This window comes from Capra hircus, chromosome 7 (assembly GCF_001704415.2).
Source record: "Capra hircus breed San Clemente chromosome 7, ASM170441v1, whole genome shotgun sequence".
In the NCBI taxonomy this organism is placed as follows: Eukaryota; Metazoa; Chordata; class Mammalia; order Artiodactyla; family Bovidae; genus Capra; species Capra hircus.
Window position 1 is genome coordinate 14,138,359 of NC_030814.1, and position 15,847 is coordinate 14,154,205.

At 40.9% G+C, this 15,847-nt stretch overlaps 1 protein-coding gene across 2 annotated transcripts in view; it reads right to left on the bottom strand.

The window, feature by feature from the left end:
• The window catches only part of LNPEP (leucyl and cystinyl aminopeptidase), a 106,277-nt gene that overhangs the window by 11,554 nt on the left and 78,876 nt on the right, over window positions 1-15,847 (bottom strand). For both annotated transcript variants that reach the window (XM_018050013.1, XM_018050012.1), the window contains exons 12-15: window positions 10,295-10,478; window positions 8,544-8,700; window positions 2,531-2,715; window positions 444-605 (exon numbers count right to left, since the gene is read on the bottom strand). In XM_018050013.1, the coding sequence (XP_017905502.1) occupies window positions 444-605; window positions 2,531-2,715; window positions 8,544-8,700; window positions 10,295-10,478 (688 nt within the window). The remainder of the gene's footprint in view (window positions 1-443; window positions 606-2,530; window positions 2,716-8,543; window positions 8,701-10,294; window positions 10,479-15,847) is intronic.

The following is a 15,847-nucleotide window of genomic DNA, read 5'->3' on the forward strand; positions in this document are numbered from 1 at the left end:
CCAGTTCCTTCTGGGCATAGCATTGTCGCCTGTGGGGACAGGTCTGGTCCCTGAGATGAACCCCGGCATGTGGGGTCTCCTCACCACCCTGCCCGGGTCAGGCCTGGCCTGTGAGCAAAGGGAGGAAAAGGGGGATCCCCCCCTCCCAAGGGTCTCCTCACCACCCTGCCCAGGTCAGGCCTGGCCTGTGAGCAAAGGGAGGAAAAGGGGGATCCCCCCACTCCCGAGGGTCTCCTCACCACCCTGCCCGGGTCAGGCCTGGCCTGTGAGCAAAGGGAGGAAAAGGGGGATCCCCCCACCCCCGAGGGTCTCCTCACCACCCTGCCCAGGTCAGGCCTGGCCTGTGAGCAAAGGGAGGAAAAGGGGGATCCCCCCCTCCCAAGGGGCTCTGTGCTCTTATGCTTTCGGTTTCCATAGATCATATTCCTCTGGTGGCTTCATACCAGTAAAGCTTCCGTACATCCTCCGAGCTGGCAAGAGCTTCGAGTATTTTATTCTTCTCTGCTTCAGAGCCTAGAGAGACGTATTTGCTTAAGAGGAATGACCAGCCTCCCTCAGTTTTTGCTCCAGCCTTGAACACGGTTGCCATGACATCCGTAGGCAGGCTGTAAGACAGGTGGTCCGATATGAGAACAGTCAGAAAAAACATTGAACACAAAGGCAAGGACTGACTAGGGGCAGGGCTTTGGGGGACTGAGCAGATAATACTAAAGAGTCTTCACTGTATAATTAATTGTTAGGAAAATGATTAATTCCGTGGCTGCTCCTTTCTTAGTGATGCGACTAAAACCATATGAATTCAACCCTGTAATTATTTACTGCTCACCCACAAAGAACCAGGCAGGTAACTGGCTGGATGCTGTGAGCAGGGAAAAAGAATGAGACACAGTCACTACCTGCTGGGAGGCTCACGGGCTATCATCAGTACAGAATGGTAAATACAGACATCGTAACACAGCGTGGTAAGTCCCATGGTAGAAATCTATCAGCAAGTGCAGCAGGAGGGGCGAGAACAGGGGTAGGAGCACAGTTTTCTGTCTTAAGATCTCAGAGGGCTTCAACAGGTTACCCCAATACCCTACACCCCAAGTCTCCACCTGGTGTTTGAATCTCTTCTCATATAACCAGTAAGAAACCTGGCGAAAACCAATCATCGTAAAACACATTTCTATAACTGCTAATGCCACCTGCTGTGTTTTATTCCTAAATTAAGAGAGACCTGTTTGATGCCTCAAGCTATTAGGAGGATGGCTATCAAAAGCCCAGAGAATAAGTGTTGTCAAGGACGTGGGGAACCTGGAACTCTTGTACACTGCTGCTAGGAATGCAAAGCAGTGAAGCCCCTCTGGAAAACGTTATGAGGATTCTTGTAAAATTGGATACAGAACTACCACATGACCCAGCAATACCACTTCTGGATATGAAAGAAATGAAGCAGGTCTCAAAGAGGTATTTGTACACCTATGTTCATAGCAGCATTATTCAGAGGAGCCAGAAGGTGGAAGCAACCTAAATGTCTATCAGTGGATGAAGAGATAAGACATCCAGTGGGTTACTCAGCCTTAAAAAGAAAGGATATTCTGACGTATGCTACAACATGGATAAATCTTGAGGACATTATTAGGCTGTCTATGACCAACCTGGACAACATATTAAAAAGCAGAGACATCACTTTGCCTACAAAGGTCTGTCTAGTCAAAGCTATGGTTTTTCCAGTAGTCATGTATGAATGTGAGAGTTGGACTATAAAGAAAGCTGAATGCTGAAGAATTGATGCTTTTGAACTGTGGTGTTGGAGAAGACTCTTGAGAGTCCCTTGGACTGCAAGGAGATCCAACCAGTCCATCCTAAAGGAAATCAGTCCTAAATATTCATTGGAAGGACTGATGCTGAAGCTGAAACTCCAATAGTTTTGCCACCTGATGTGAAGAACTGACTCCTTGGAAAAGACCCTGATGCAGGGAAAGATTGAAGGCAGGAGGAGAAGGAGATGACAGAGGATGAGATGGTTGGATGGTATCACCAACTAGATGGACATGAGTTTGAGCAAGCTCTGGGAGTTGGTGATGGACAGGGAGGCCTGGCGTGCTGTAGTCCATGGGGTCGCAAAGAGTCGGACATGACTGAGCAACTGAAGTGAAAGCCAGGCACAAAAAGACTTTCTGTATGATTTCACTTATATGAGGTACTTAGAGCAGTAAAACTCCTACAGAATTCCTTGGCTGCCAAGGGCTGGGTGAGGAGAAAATGGGGAGCAGTTGTCTTGTTCAGTTTTGCAAGGTGGAAAAGTTCTGACAATTCATTGCGTAATCATGTGAATATACTTATACTACTGAACTGCACACTTAAAGATACTAAAGTCTATATGGATTTCATCACAATTAAAACAACAGTCTGGTTTGAAAATCAGGTACATAGAGTTCGCCTACATTAACGCTCGGCTTTATAAACTCCATGATTCAGGACATAAAGATCCTGGTTTCACTACCTGCTGTGGGGCCCACGAGAGCAAGAGAGAAGCACACGTCACCTCTGAGTGCCATTGGACGCCATCCAGTCATTGAAGAGCTTCAAGGCAGCAGCGCTGCAGTTCTCCAGGCTGTGGGTGCAAGCAAAGTCCAGCAAGACCGACCGGAGCTCTCGAGTAGATGGGGTGCCCTCGTCAGTCCAAGTCTGCTGTTGGATTTGGCTTTGAAGCAATTTAAATACCTTGTTCTAGAGAGACAGAATGGATTATAGCAGAGTAGTAACAATGAGGGCAATCAGGAAAATCAGGACAAGATCTTTTTTTCCTACACTTACCCAAAAAAGAAAAAAAAAAGTGGGGGACATAGATATTACTCATTTAAATAACAATTGGCATATGAAGCTCACATGTGGTTGGGATGAAACCATTCAATATCACTGAGGCTATAAATAAGGTTGCTATAGCCAAGAGGGACTTAATGACATAGGACAGAAAGAATTAACGACTTTGTGCAGTAGGGAACCTTTCTTCTGTGTATACTCAGCTAGAAGTTGCTTTCCTGCCAAGAAGTATCATCTATAACCACTGCTGGAAGAAAGCTGAAACTTCCTGACCTGGTGACTGTAGCATCCATAAATCCATTAAGAAATGAGAGAAAAATATACTTCTTTCTGAATGTGTAGCTGCTTAAATGTTTCTGAATCCATTTTTAAAGGAATATTTAAAGTATCATCTAGCTTGATGCTCTAACAAGTTAATCTAATCAAATTAAGAAAATGATGCCTACAGGGAAGAAAGGTTGTTTATTTTTCCTCCTTCCCCAACTTTTTATTTAAAATTTTTCAAGCCTGCAGAAAAGCCACAAGAATAGCAAAACGAATAGCCATATGTTAGATTCACTGTTTTGTTAATACTCTTACATTTGTGTATAACACAAATATACACACACTGGTTTTTCTGGTTTTAGTTCAACCATATGAAAGCAAGTTACACATATCATGAGATTCTATTTATAAATAATTTAGCATGCAAGTCTCAGAAATAAAACTCCTATATAACCAATATAACCTATATAACTCCTATATAACCACAATATCTTATTACACTTAAGAAAATTACCAGTTATTCACTAAAATCATCTACAATGAAAGTCCATTGTTATAATTACCTCTGAATGAGATCTCATTCTTAAATAAGTATTTATGGTGTTAAGGCTTCCCTGGTGGCTCAGTGGTAAAGAATCCGCTTGCCAATGCAAAGACATGGATTCTACCCCTGGGTCAGGAAGATCTGGAGAAGAAAATGGCAACCCTCTCCAGTATTCTTGGCTGGGAAATCCCATGGACAGAGGAGCCTGGCGGGCTACAGTCCATGGAATTGAAAAAAAGTTAGACACGACTTAGCTACTAAAACAACAACAACAACAATGGTTTTAAGAAATCAACAGATCTCTCGTTTCTTTTCATCTCTTCCCATGACAAAAGCAAGCAAGCTGTTCATAATATATGGAACTATTTCCATACTCCAAGCTGTGCTGGAGGGAAGGAAAAGAGGGCACAGGGAACCTTAAAGTCATCATGTAAAATATGCATTTGTGAATGTCACTGAAAGGAACCAAAATTCTAACATAAAAATGCTTATAGGTATTTTTTAGATAACTTTCATGGCAACAAACGAGGAGGATCAAAATGAAACCAGTTTACAGACATCCCCTCCTGCAGCGTTCCTGGCATAAGAGGGTTTTCTGTCCCTGGTCCTGGAACTCTACCATGACCAGTCTTATTTCAAGCACCACAGACGACCGTGTACAAAGCCTCTTAACCGCCCTCCAAACTAGTTCAAATTCTTCACAGAGCGTAATGTTCTAGAGTGCCTCTGTCGGCACTTAAAATGAGTCCTGATCGGAGAGTTTTAAACTGCTGAGGCCGTTTTTCTCAGCAGACCTTTCTCTGAGGTCTGAGTAAGTCTCTTGAGCTGACTATGCGAATGGTTTTGAAAAAAGCCTCTGTATAAGAAGAAGGATGCGAAGTCTGTGATAAGAGGTCAACTCCCTTCTGCTCGCTTGCTTCAAAGGCAATGAAACAGCGAACAGACGCCTTGCGAAATGTGCGCAGGCTTGCAGTCAGGGGAGGGTGTGAAGTGGTGGGAGAGGCTACTTGCCACACTGATGGCGCAAGGAAGCTAACAGTGCGGCGCCCCTGCGGGGTGCCCGTGACCACCGCACACGCCGTCTTCAGCAGGCCTGGCCTTCTCGGTGGCATCACGCTGCTGCTGCTAAGTCGCGTCAGTCGTGTCCGACTCTGTGCGACCCCATAGACGGCAGCCCACCAGGCTCCGCCGTCCCTGGGATTTTCCAGGCGAGAGCACTGGAGTGGGTGCCATTGCCTTCTCCAATGCATGAAAGTGAAGAGTGAAAGTGAAGTCGCTCAGTCGTGTCCGACTCCTCGCGACCCCATGGACTGCAGCCCACCAGGCTCCGCAGTCCCTGGGATTTTCCAGGCGAGAGCACTGGAGTGGGTGCCATTGCCTTCTCCTAGCCATCATGATGGCATTATGACAAATGAGAGTGACAAGCGACTCATAACTGTCAAACAGAAACAAAGGAAGAATGAGAGACAAGAAAGGAACCTCCCATACTTGCAAAACCATTAACAACAACAACAACAAAAACACTCAGTGGAGAAAAATGGCAACCACCCTTGAGAGTTTATACTAAAACAAAGAAAGCAGTGGGGAAAATGGCACTTCAAAACACTGGAAAGTGAGGGAAACCTCAAGTGATGCTGCAGCCAATTCCTGGGTGTTTACTCCTTTGCAGTTATGGGGTGTAACTTTCTTTCCTTATTTATTTTACAATACTGTATTGGTTTTGCCATACATCAACATGAATCCACCACTGGTGTACATAAGTTCCCCCTCCTGAATGCCCCTCCTACTTCCCTCCCCATACCATCCTTCTGGGTTATCCCAGTGCACCAGCCCCAAGCATCCTGTATCCTGCATTGAACCCAGACTGGCGATTCGTTTCTTATATGATATTACACATGTTTCAATGCCATTCTCCCAAATCATCCCACCCTCTCCCTCTGTAACTTTCTTACTTACAGCCCATACCCAAGAGTCAAGGGGAAGTCCCCAAATTGTTGATTTTTAAATATATTTCAGGGGAATTCCCTGGTGATCCAATGGCTTGGACTCAACACTTTCACTGCCAGACCCCAGATTTGAGCCCAGATTGGGGAAGTAAGGTCCAGCAAGCTATGCAGTGCAGCCAAGAAAAAAAAAAAATTAAATGATAACATAAAAGACTTTATTTAAAAAATAATAGTTCTGTTTTTAGAAAATTTCAATTATAAAATATTTTTGTAAGTAACTGAGGTTATATCTTTAATGTTAATAGACCACAGCAAGTGCTTCAAATTATCTTTCCCTTTTATAAGTAAAATTTAACCTGTTTTTCCATTAGTCTACATTAATTTTTTGAAACCTAAACCCATTAAGTATCAGAATTCAATCCTCTGATTTCATAAAGTGAAGATGGTAGGGAGAGAGAATAAACTGATGAGTCTGATGCAATCTACATACACGCAAGAACAATGACACAAGATGACTTTAAAAATAAAACAGGGCAAGATGTTGGCACTTATTTATTACATTTTGATTTACTGCTTTAATTGTACACTGATGTTCCCAGGGAGTTCTTTCTTGGGTCAGCTAAGCTTCTTAAAAGTGAAGTGTCAACTTTTATTACAAAAGGTTTATCCCACCAGTTCCTCACATTAAAAGTGTGACAGAGTTATAAGTGATGAAGCAGGAATATGGCTGAGATCAGATTTCAGGGTCAGATGTGAACACTTTGACACAATTCAAACATGCCTCCAGACTACCCATCACACATTAGAGCAGACATCACAAAATGTGACATATAGGTAATATGTGTTATATGGGTCTGTGTAGCCTGAATAACAAAATGACCAATAAATGCACACAATGCTGTCATGACACTAACTTAAAAAAGTAATTAGACATCAGTCTTAATCACAAATACGACTTGATGATTGGATCCAAGGTCTCAGAAGGTTCTGCCATTCCAATCTCATCTACAGTGGGTCACATTTCATATTTTGAGAATTTTGATCCTACTTGAATGCCCTAAGATCAGAACAAGAATTTTAAAGAGAGAGTTTCTTGTTCCTGAATTAAAGCCATCATGACTTTTAACTTCTGTCATAACTTTTAACTCATCATAACTTTTAACTGTCATGCCAGTCAAGTGCATGAAGACGTACAATGGTAAAGGTCTCATAAACACACACTAAGCCTCCTGTTTCGATTCTCTAACCACCAGTCCCATGGACTGGTACGTTCTGCCACGTCCCGAGTAAACACATACCTGCCCAGCAAACTGGAAATCATCATTTGAGATGAAGATGCAGAGTTAGTTGAGTGTCACAGCAGGAAGATATTCAGAAGATCTAACTGCTGGAATTGAGTTCAGCATCTGTGCTTTCAGCACACAGCCAGCCTGAATTAACTATCAAATGCCTCCTGACACCAGGCCCTCAACACATTAATGGAGGCAGAAGAGTGACTTATGCCATCATGAAGTTTAGCAAGCCTTCAAACTGTTTTAATTTAAAATATTGGTGTAAAAAAGGGGGAAAATATAGCAAGAGGCAGCTTTGATTCTTCCAATAAAAGGGTATCCTCTGATAGAATTCAAGCTAGAACACATGAAAATACGGCCTTAAAACACAAAGAGGAGGGTCTGGCGCTTGGTCTGAGTCTTCAGCTTCATCATTCACGAGGTAAGTGACTTTGGAGAAGTCATTCAGTCTCATCTGTGTTAATGAGGGCAGAAATACCTATCTGCTGCTGTGTGCGGGTTAAACGAGGTCATCGGCATAAGCACTAAGCAGGGTGTGCAGGGTACAGTGAGTGCTGAAGTGTCCTTGTTCTTATATGTCCCACTCACTCATTCATCCCACATTTACTGAGTGTCACTATGGGCCAGGCCACATTCCAGGTGCTGGCTTTTATTAAGGTTGGTAGTTGAAAGCCTTATGAAATAGAAGAATGACAAAAATCTTGGTAATCAGAAGATACCTCAGAAATCATCTAACCGAAGCATCTCACTTCGGTTGGGGGTAGGGGGTGGGGGTGGCTCCTTGCAGGTCAGACCAGAAACTTGTAAGGAAGGGGCTTTGCAAGCTCTGTATGGCCCCCTGCCCTGCACTCCTTCCCCGTCACTGAGAATCACAGGGGATGCACAGTAGGACAGCAGAAAAGAGGATTTTTTTTTCAGGTGCAATCTAGCTCCTTCCTTTTACCAGTGAGGATGCCAAAATTCTAAAAGACTTACTCTAATTCCTGGCCCATCACCTTTTTCCTGAAAGCTGCCTTTTGCCTGCTCTTTGGAAACTCTGACTGGTTGGCAAAGCAAATGTTGTCTGAATGTGATCCAGAGAATTAGATGAGACAAAGAACTCGTCACTCCTCAAGCTTTTAAATACAGTCAAAATTTAATACCAGAAGTGTCTAAAATAACAACTGTTAAGACCAGGCAATTGGTTTTAGAAAAGGTAAAACAGTCTCCAAAACCAGTAGTGCTTTGCAAAGAAACTTATATTAACCAACATCACCATCCTTAATAAGATAGTTATCAGTGAGGACCCCCCAAACCGAATATTCCCAGTACAAACATAGTCATCATTTATAATGACCACCAGGAAATTAATGGGAGCCCTGCTTTGCAAAAGGGCCTATTCCAAGCATTTATTATAAGAAAATAAACCAAGAGTTGAATAGAGAAATTTTTCTTTTCATGTGATCTCATTTTGTCAGCAGTGTCAGAAGTCTATATACTTTGATATTCAGAAAAGGATACGTCATGGTAACCCTTTACCAGCTCCTCACAGTAAGAAATGACATGTTGATTCAAAGTTAAGATTTCAGCACCAGGAAAGTGATGAAAACGGAATATAACTGCTTTTTCAGTCTGTGACAGCTGAACGGAACATGAATAACATCAGTAAAGGCAAGCAACAAAGAGAACTTGGCAAAAAGGCAGACTTACCACCAGTCTTGAGGCCAGATCCATGTGCCCGAGTTTGTCAAGGAGGTTATAGATGAGTTCTGTCTGGAACAGGGCTTCAGAGATGGGTGCAGTGTAGGTCTCATTTCTAAGATAATCAATCAGATCGAAAGCTCTCTGAAGAGACACCTTGCCTAGGCTAATGGGTAAAAGAACAAAAAAGTAAATATGCCAGAAAAGTAAATATGCCAAAAAAGTATGCATGCTGAGAGAGAAACTATGTCTAGATGGGGGAGTGGGAATCCTGAAGACCTAAAATTTAAGCTTTGAGTGGTAGCTATTCTAGGGCTCCAGAGTCTTCAGTGAAGTGAAGTGAAAGTCGCTCAGTCGTGTCTGACTCTTTGCAACCCCGTGGACTGTAGTCCGCCAGGCTCCTCTGTCCATGGAATCATCCAGGCAAGAATATCGGAGTGGGTAGCTGTTCCCTTCTCCAGGGGATCTTTCCAACCCAGGGATCAAACCCAGGTCTCTCGCATTGCAAGCAGATTCTTTAACCATCTGAGCCACTAAAGAAGCCCGATATTCTGTAAAGTTAGATTAAATATCTTTGATTAAGTTCACGTGTGCAACTTAAGGTTAAAGACGCCTTTCAGGAGAAAGATGAACAGCAGCTCAGTTCCTTGTTCTATAAGTCACCTGTAAATTGCTACTGATTCAGGAAAAGTATCATAACATTTTAGATGAGAAATGATGAAGCACGCCAATTTTACTTATCATCAGTTACTTATATTGATCAGGTGTCAGAAAGAGGATTTGAATCAGAAAGTAATTTGTTATTTGTATGGGAATTTTGTCAAACTTGTTAAGGCGAGGGCCACTGTGAATTTTTAGTGCACACCTTTAAAAAATTGACCACTTGACAAAAATCACAACATGGATGGCTGAGATGGCATGAGGTCATCACGTAACAGGAAGGTCAAGAGCCGTCAGAAGGAACGCATTTGAGTGTTCCTTGGTGCTTGGGCTTCCTTGTTCCTCGGGCTTCCCTGGTGGCTCAGAGGGTAAAGCGTCCGCCCACAATGCGGGAGACCCAGGTTCGACCCCTGGGTCGGGAAGGTCCCCTGGAGAAGGGAAAGGCTACCCACTCCAGTATTCTGGCCTGGAGTCCCATGGACAGAGCAGTCTGCTGGGCTACAGTCCATGGAGTCACAAAGAGTCGGACACGACCACCCGTGTGACTTCACTGTCTTTCTTTTCTTTGTGTGTCTGGACCCACTGACGACCTAGGTCAGTGATCTTCCTCTTCAGAGGACATTGGCACATGAGGTCACTGCCATTCTGGGCTTTGGGCTTGTGTAGCTTGGGGGGCAGCTGGGGAGGTGAGTGGTATGCCAGCTCTTGAGACATATCTCACACTAATATATGAACACGAAGCTTTTACGCTGAAAGCACCGGCTTCTTGATAAGAATTCTCTCGTGAGTAAGGCAAACCCTGAACTTCTGTATCCATTTATTCAGCAAATTCATGTGTTGCGCTTGTCAGTATCTACAGTCTTGAAACATGATTTAAATCTTAGTATATAACTGTCCAGTATGCTTGTGCTGATGTTTCCAGATAGACAAGGGATATGTCTTCTATCTTCTCAGTTCTCTGAAATGAATTATACCTTCCAGGCAATACATGCTAGTTCTTTTCAATTGCTTTTCTTAAATGTCCTTTTCCTCAAGAACATTTACTTCAGAAAAAAAAAAAAAAAAGAAACAAAATTAGACCCAAGCCAAGCATACGCTACCCTGCAAGTTCAAAGATGTTGTTGATGAGGTTGGCTCGATCTTTGTCGCTCAGCACATAAGGATTTGTTTTCAGCTGTTTGATCAGCGCTTCCCAGTTGTCATCTGCGTAATGGACAATGTAATAGCCAGTCATGTCTGTATTGACCTTGATCCACTGCACTTCTTCTGTGAGATTGATGACACCTAATACAGACCAAAAAATGAGAGAGAGAGAGGTTAGGCAAAGAAAAGTATTAAATGAATACTATGTTTCAAAGTTAATAAGGTATTATTTTTATATTTTAAAATATTACGTTATTATTTTATATATGAATAATAATATAATAATATTATATATTATTTTTATATTTAAAAATACTTATATTATTTCTACTGAGATACTAAATGTCTGCCTCCCAGGGCAGTCACGTCCATGTCACCAAAGATCACCCCCATTCACTTAACAAGTCTTTATTTAATGGTAAACAAGGTTCATGTGCCTGCTCTCCTGGGTCTTACAACCCAACGCGTGACCAGGTGAGTAGGGTGTCATACAAACGTTGTCGATGGAAAAAGAAAACGTGGCATTCTGTAGGAGAACAGGGTAGAAATGCTTCACCCCCGGGGGAAGGTTAGGAGAGATTTCTCGGGAGAAATGACATCACCATTGAGACTTCAGGATATATAGGTGTTGTGAGCCAGGCAAAGAGGGGCTCGTAAGTGTTCAAGGCCCAGAGAGAAAGTGTGCATAGCACCCATGCACTGAACTGGCTCCCAAGCTCACGCTGGGAGTGTGTGCAGGGCGTGGCGCAGGGCAGACAGTGAGGAACAATCTGTTAGCAAATAAAATGTGTTCCCTCTCAGCCTTTTGTCTTCGGGCATGTTAACGGCCTAAGAAAGGACACACGAAGCCATTTTAAAAAGTCACATAATTCAAAGATAGCAAAATAAACATTAGGGAAGGACGGATGTCTCATTAGGCACAAATAAGAAATAATTGAGTTAAAATAATATAAAGCTGCTAATATACTTTGTGAACCCCTACCATTATATTTTAATGCCGACAGTAGAAATTTATATGGAATGACTTCAATTAATGCACGATTAATAAGAGCTAAAAAATGCAACCTTAAAAATATTACTACAAAAGTTGACTGCAACCTTTAAAATTACTAACCAGGAAACATCCTTTAAAGTTGGCGTTAATCCTTTAACGAAGATGTGAATTTTTTTTTTAATTTTTAAATTTTTATTATGTTTTTAGAAGATTTGATTTTAAAACAACAGTTAAGGGTACGCTTCTAAGCATCTTAAGGTTTTAATATTTATTAGACTATAAACCCCATGAGCATTACTTTGCTTACTGCTCATCTCTCAGTACCTAGAACAATGTTCCTAGGAGGTACTCAAGAGATACTTGGTGCATTAATGAATGAATGAACAAAACGATTATGTTACGGTAAGTGGTTTCAAACAAATCTAAATAAGGTTTGCAGCTTGATGATGTAAGTTTCTTCCCCACTTTCAAGTGGGGAATACAGTTTTTAACTCAAAAGAGAAAAGGGGAGTAGAGATAAGAAAAATCATCTAAACTCAAACAATAAAAGCATCATAGGTATATCTCCTACCAAGATTTTTCCTATACACATTTCAACTGAATTAATATTTAATATACTGGATCTATGTACGTTATTTTATACATTATATTATGCTTCTTTTTCACATATCAGATTCCATTTCCTGCCATTTTCCCTCTGCCTTCATATGCAGGATTCAAAATCTTAAGGATATTTTATTTTGGGACATACCCCAGTTTAACCCATCTTCTATTTGGAAATACTTAGGCTGTTTTAAAATTTTTACTATCATAATTATATATGAGGGGTTTTACACATAAAACGCTTTGGAAACACATTTAAACCTTTTAGTACCTGAAATCTAGGACTGATCAACTTGAAAAGCATGAATTATTTAAATTTATCAGATTTTCTTTAATACCTAAGTCACTCTAATTCTGAGACTGTCAAAGATTTTTAAGATGTAAAGATTTATGTTCTGATCACGTCTTAACATGACATATCAGATAATCAGTCTTTTTCATTAAAAACATTTTATACTAATTTGTTTTATTGCTGATATAGCAACAGATGGAATAGATTAGTCACATTAATTGTGTTTATTCCTTTTCTAAAGCAGAACACAGTTCTAAGGAATATTTGCATTGGTAAGAGTAGCTGCTTCAAGTGGATATATTTTTAACAAACCTATGACTAATGAAATTAACTTTATCAGTAGCTAATGCAAAAATATCAACACTCTCTAGGTCACCAAACAATTTCCTACCAGGCTTTTATCAAGAAAGGACCTTGGGAAAAAGAACTGAACAGCTTCAAATCTCCCTTTCCCAAAACAGGAGGCAAGGAATGATAAGCATGGCAATTTTCCCATTGGATGGAAATAGGAAAATATTGAAATACAGAGTCTCTTGGATGATAAGCAACTCGCTATCTTGTAAACCTAGCCAAGTCCAGATGGCAGAGAGCAGGAACACAGCTGACAGTGTACTTGAAATTATTACTGTCATTTTGATGACAGAATATGAAGCGGTGCAGCCAACAGCATAGAGAGGAGAGTTATCATTAAAGAATCAACATATTGGTCTCTTTCAGGTCTTCTGAATGATTCCCAATAGAGGACCTTAAAACCACAGGTATCAAAAAAAAACCAGCTTTGCACACAAGGGAGGTACCTACATCTTGTAGCTCAAATGTGGATGAAGCTACTCTCATATGTTTTTAATTTATTATAATCATTAGCAGATTAACAGTTCAATTTTCACAGTCCATTGAGTAGTAAAAAAAAAAAAAAAAGAGTAACTGATATTAAATGGCAGAAGCCCAGATTAAGTAATCTAATAGTGATTAAAAAAAAAAACACTTGTCAATGAGTTATGAAAATCAACTACTGTTTTATAAAGAAACATTAAAGCACAGAAACAAAAAAATATGTTTTTACTACAAAGCTGCAAAATTCCCTGTATGGCTTGCTCCAGAGAGCTAGCATGATACACACAGTTGAACTACATCCCCTCCTGTTCAAAAGCATTCCTTTTTCTCCCACACCCCTTTCTCTTCCCCTTTGTTTCATCGGGGGAAAAGGCACATGATAAATACCCAATCCTATCTACATGCCCTTCCTCCCTTTTTTCAACTGCCTTTCAGTTCGGTGCCATGTCCTTTAGTTTCAGAAAAACGTTTATGGCGCAGAGATGTTCTTCTAGAAACATGAATGAGCCAAGAGTTAATATAAAATTTTATAGAGATTTAATATAAAAATATCCTCTAGTGAAACAGGTTAGGTTTGAAAATAAAATGGAAGAGAGAGAGGTCAGGGTGGGGGAGAGCAAGGAAGAGAAGCAACAAGGAGACCCTTTGGTGTAATTTCCTCAACAGGTAGTTTAGAAAAACAGTCCCGTTTCAGCCCTTCTTATGCACAAAAACTATTAACCGTTCAAAATCCGTGGACGTGGGAGAAAAGTGACCAAAATATTGACCACATATAACTTCTACGTCTTACTGAACTAAGGGACTAACCCAGAAACCCTGGCATTAGAACTCATGGAAATAGACTACAGATTTAACAAACCACCAAGTTAACACACTGTACCAATGTCCTAACGGCATAAAATAAGCCTCTGTTATTCACCGTCTGTGCTACATTTCTTTTGAGAAAAGAGAAGACTAAAATTCAGTGAAACCGAAATTGGCTCTTCACAGGAGCATCAGGAACCAAGAAGACTCAGCTGTTCTCAGGGTCAAACACCATTTCGAAGGACAGACATTTGCGGTGTGGACTTTCAAAACCTGAACTGCCAGGAATTAAAACGCAGCAGCAGTTAAGGTAAATAGCACGGCTGAGCAGAGGAAGTGGCAGACCCTGCTTTGTCATATATTGCCTCAGTTCCCCCTCTAGATTAAACCGGCCACATTATAGTGCATGTCACAAATTCTCCTTTACTAAGAATATTTTCAAATGAAGAGAAACAGAAGTTGCCATTTCACCAAGCTTTGAATGCTCTGCTCCTAGAGCTTTTTACAGTGACATCTGAAATGGAGTCACTCCATTATAAACTAAAATGTATTTATTCAATACGTTTTTATGTGCCTACGGGGTGCCAGGACTGCAAAAGTGACTTGTGGAACTAAGATCTCCACTTTCAATGGGGGGATACATCTCCTGTGGGGAAAGATATAAGTAAGCGGCTCAGTCATAAAGAATCTGCCTGCCAACGCAGGAGACTAGAGTTCCATCCCTGAGTCAGGAAGATCCCCTGAAGAAGGAAATGGCAACCCATTCCAGTATTCTTGCCTTGGAAACCCCACGGACAGAAGAGCCTGGCGGCCTATAGTCCCTGGGGTCGAGGAAGAGTCAGACATGACTTAGCAACTAAACAACCAGAGTATATTAAAAGCAGAAAATATCATTAAAACATATAAGGGAGGCATCTAAACTGTCTTGGGATGAGGGAGTGCCCCTTAGAACAAGCAGTGGATAAGCTGAGATCTGAAAAGTGAACAGGAATTAAACCAGGGAGTCAAGAGGCAAGAGTGTTCTTCCAGGACAGAAAACAGCATGTGCAAAGGCCCAGAGACAAGAGGCAGCACAGCGTGCTTGAGCTGCTGAAACAATTTTTGTGCAGTGGAAGGAGAGAGTGCTTAGAAGAAAAGGTCACAGCAGGAAAATATGGGCATGACTTTGGGGTGTGACTCTCAGAAACAGTTTAAAAAGTTGACTTATGAACTGAGTCAAAAGAGTAAAAGGCTAATAAAAGCAGATTTCTTATTGTCTGGTTCTTTCTGATACCACCAAAAACTTATATACTATGGAGTGGTTTGCAAAATTTCTGTACTGGTCCCTTTCAAAAATACAAGATGGGATTATTTGTTCTCTCTTAGGTCAGAGACTCCTTGCAAGGCCCACTGAAAGTATGAGGTTTTGTTTTTAATCAGAGAAGGCAGCAATTTCTTGCACCTCCAGCTATGCTGTGTTAATCAAAGATATGATGATATCATCCATTGCACTTAATGTTTTAAATAATCACTGTAACACTCCAGTTAGAATGCAATGCAACTGGTATGCTCATATAGTTCAATTGGCCTTATAAGTTATTACCACACAAAATAAGGGCAACTTGGATTATGCATTAAACCACAGAAGGTAACACAGTCATCATTTTTGAGAAGCGTTCTTATGAAAAAGTTCATATAATGGGAAAGCATTTTAAAACTCAGATTTTATTGAGGCATTTTTTAAATAGATACAAGTGGTAAATCAAGTATCCAACAGTAATTAAAGATTAAGTCAATTAGTGAAAGTTAACATATTAATACAAAAATCACATGTACACAGCATCAACCCAAGTAAAAAACTATTTTTAAAAAATTAGTAGAAAGACATCAGAGTAGTTACAAGAGAGTAATAAAATTTGTTTTCCATCTTCTGGATTTTAGGTAATGTGGATATGTTATGCTTTAAAATTATTTTTTTCATTAGTAACATTCATAATGATAACC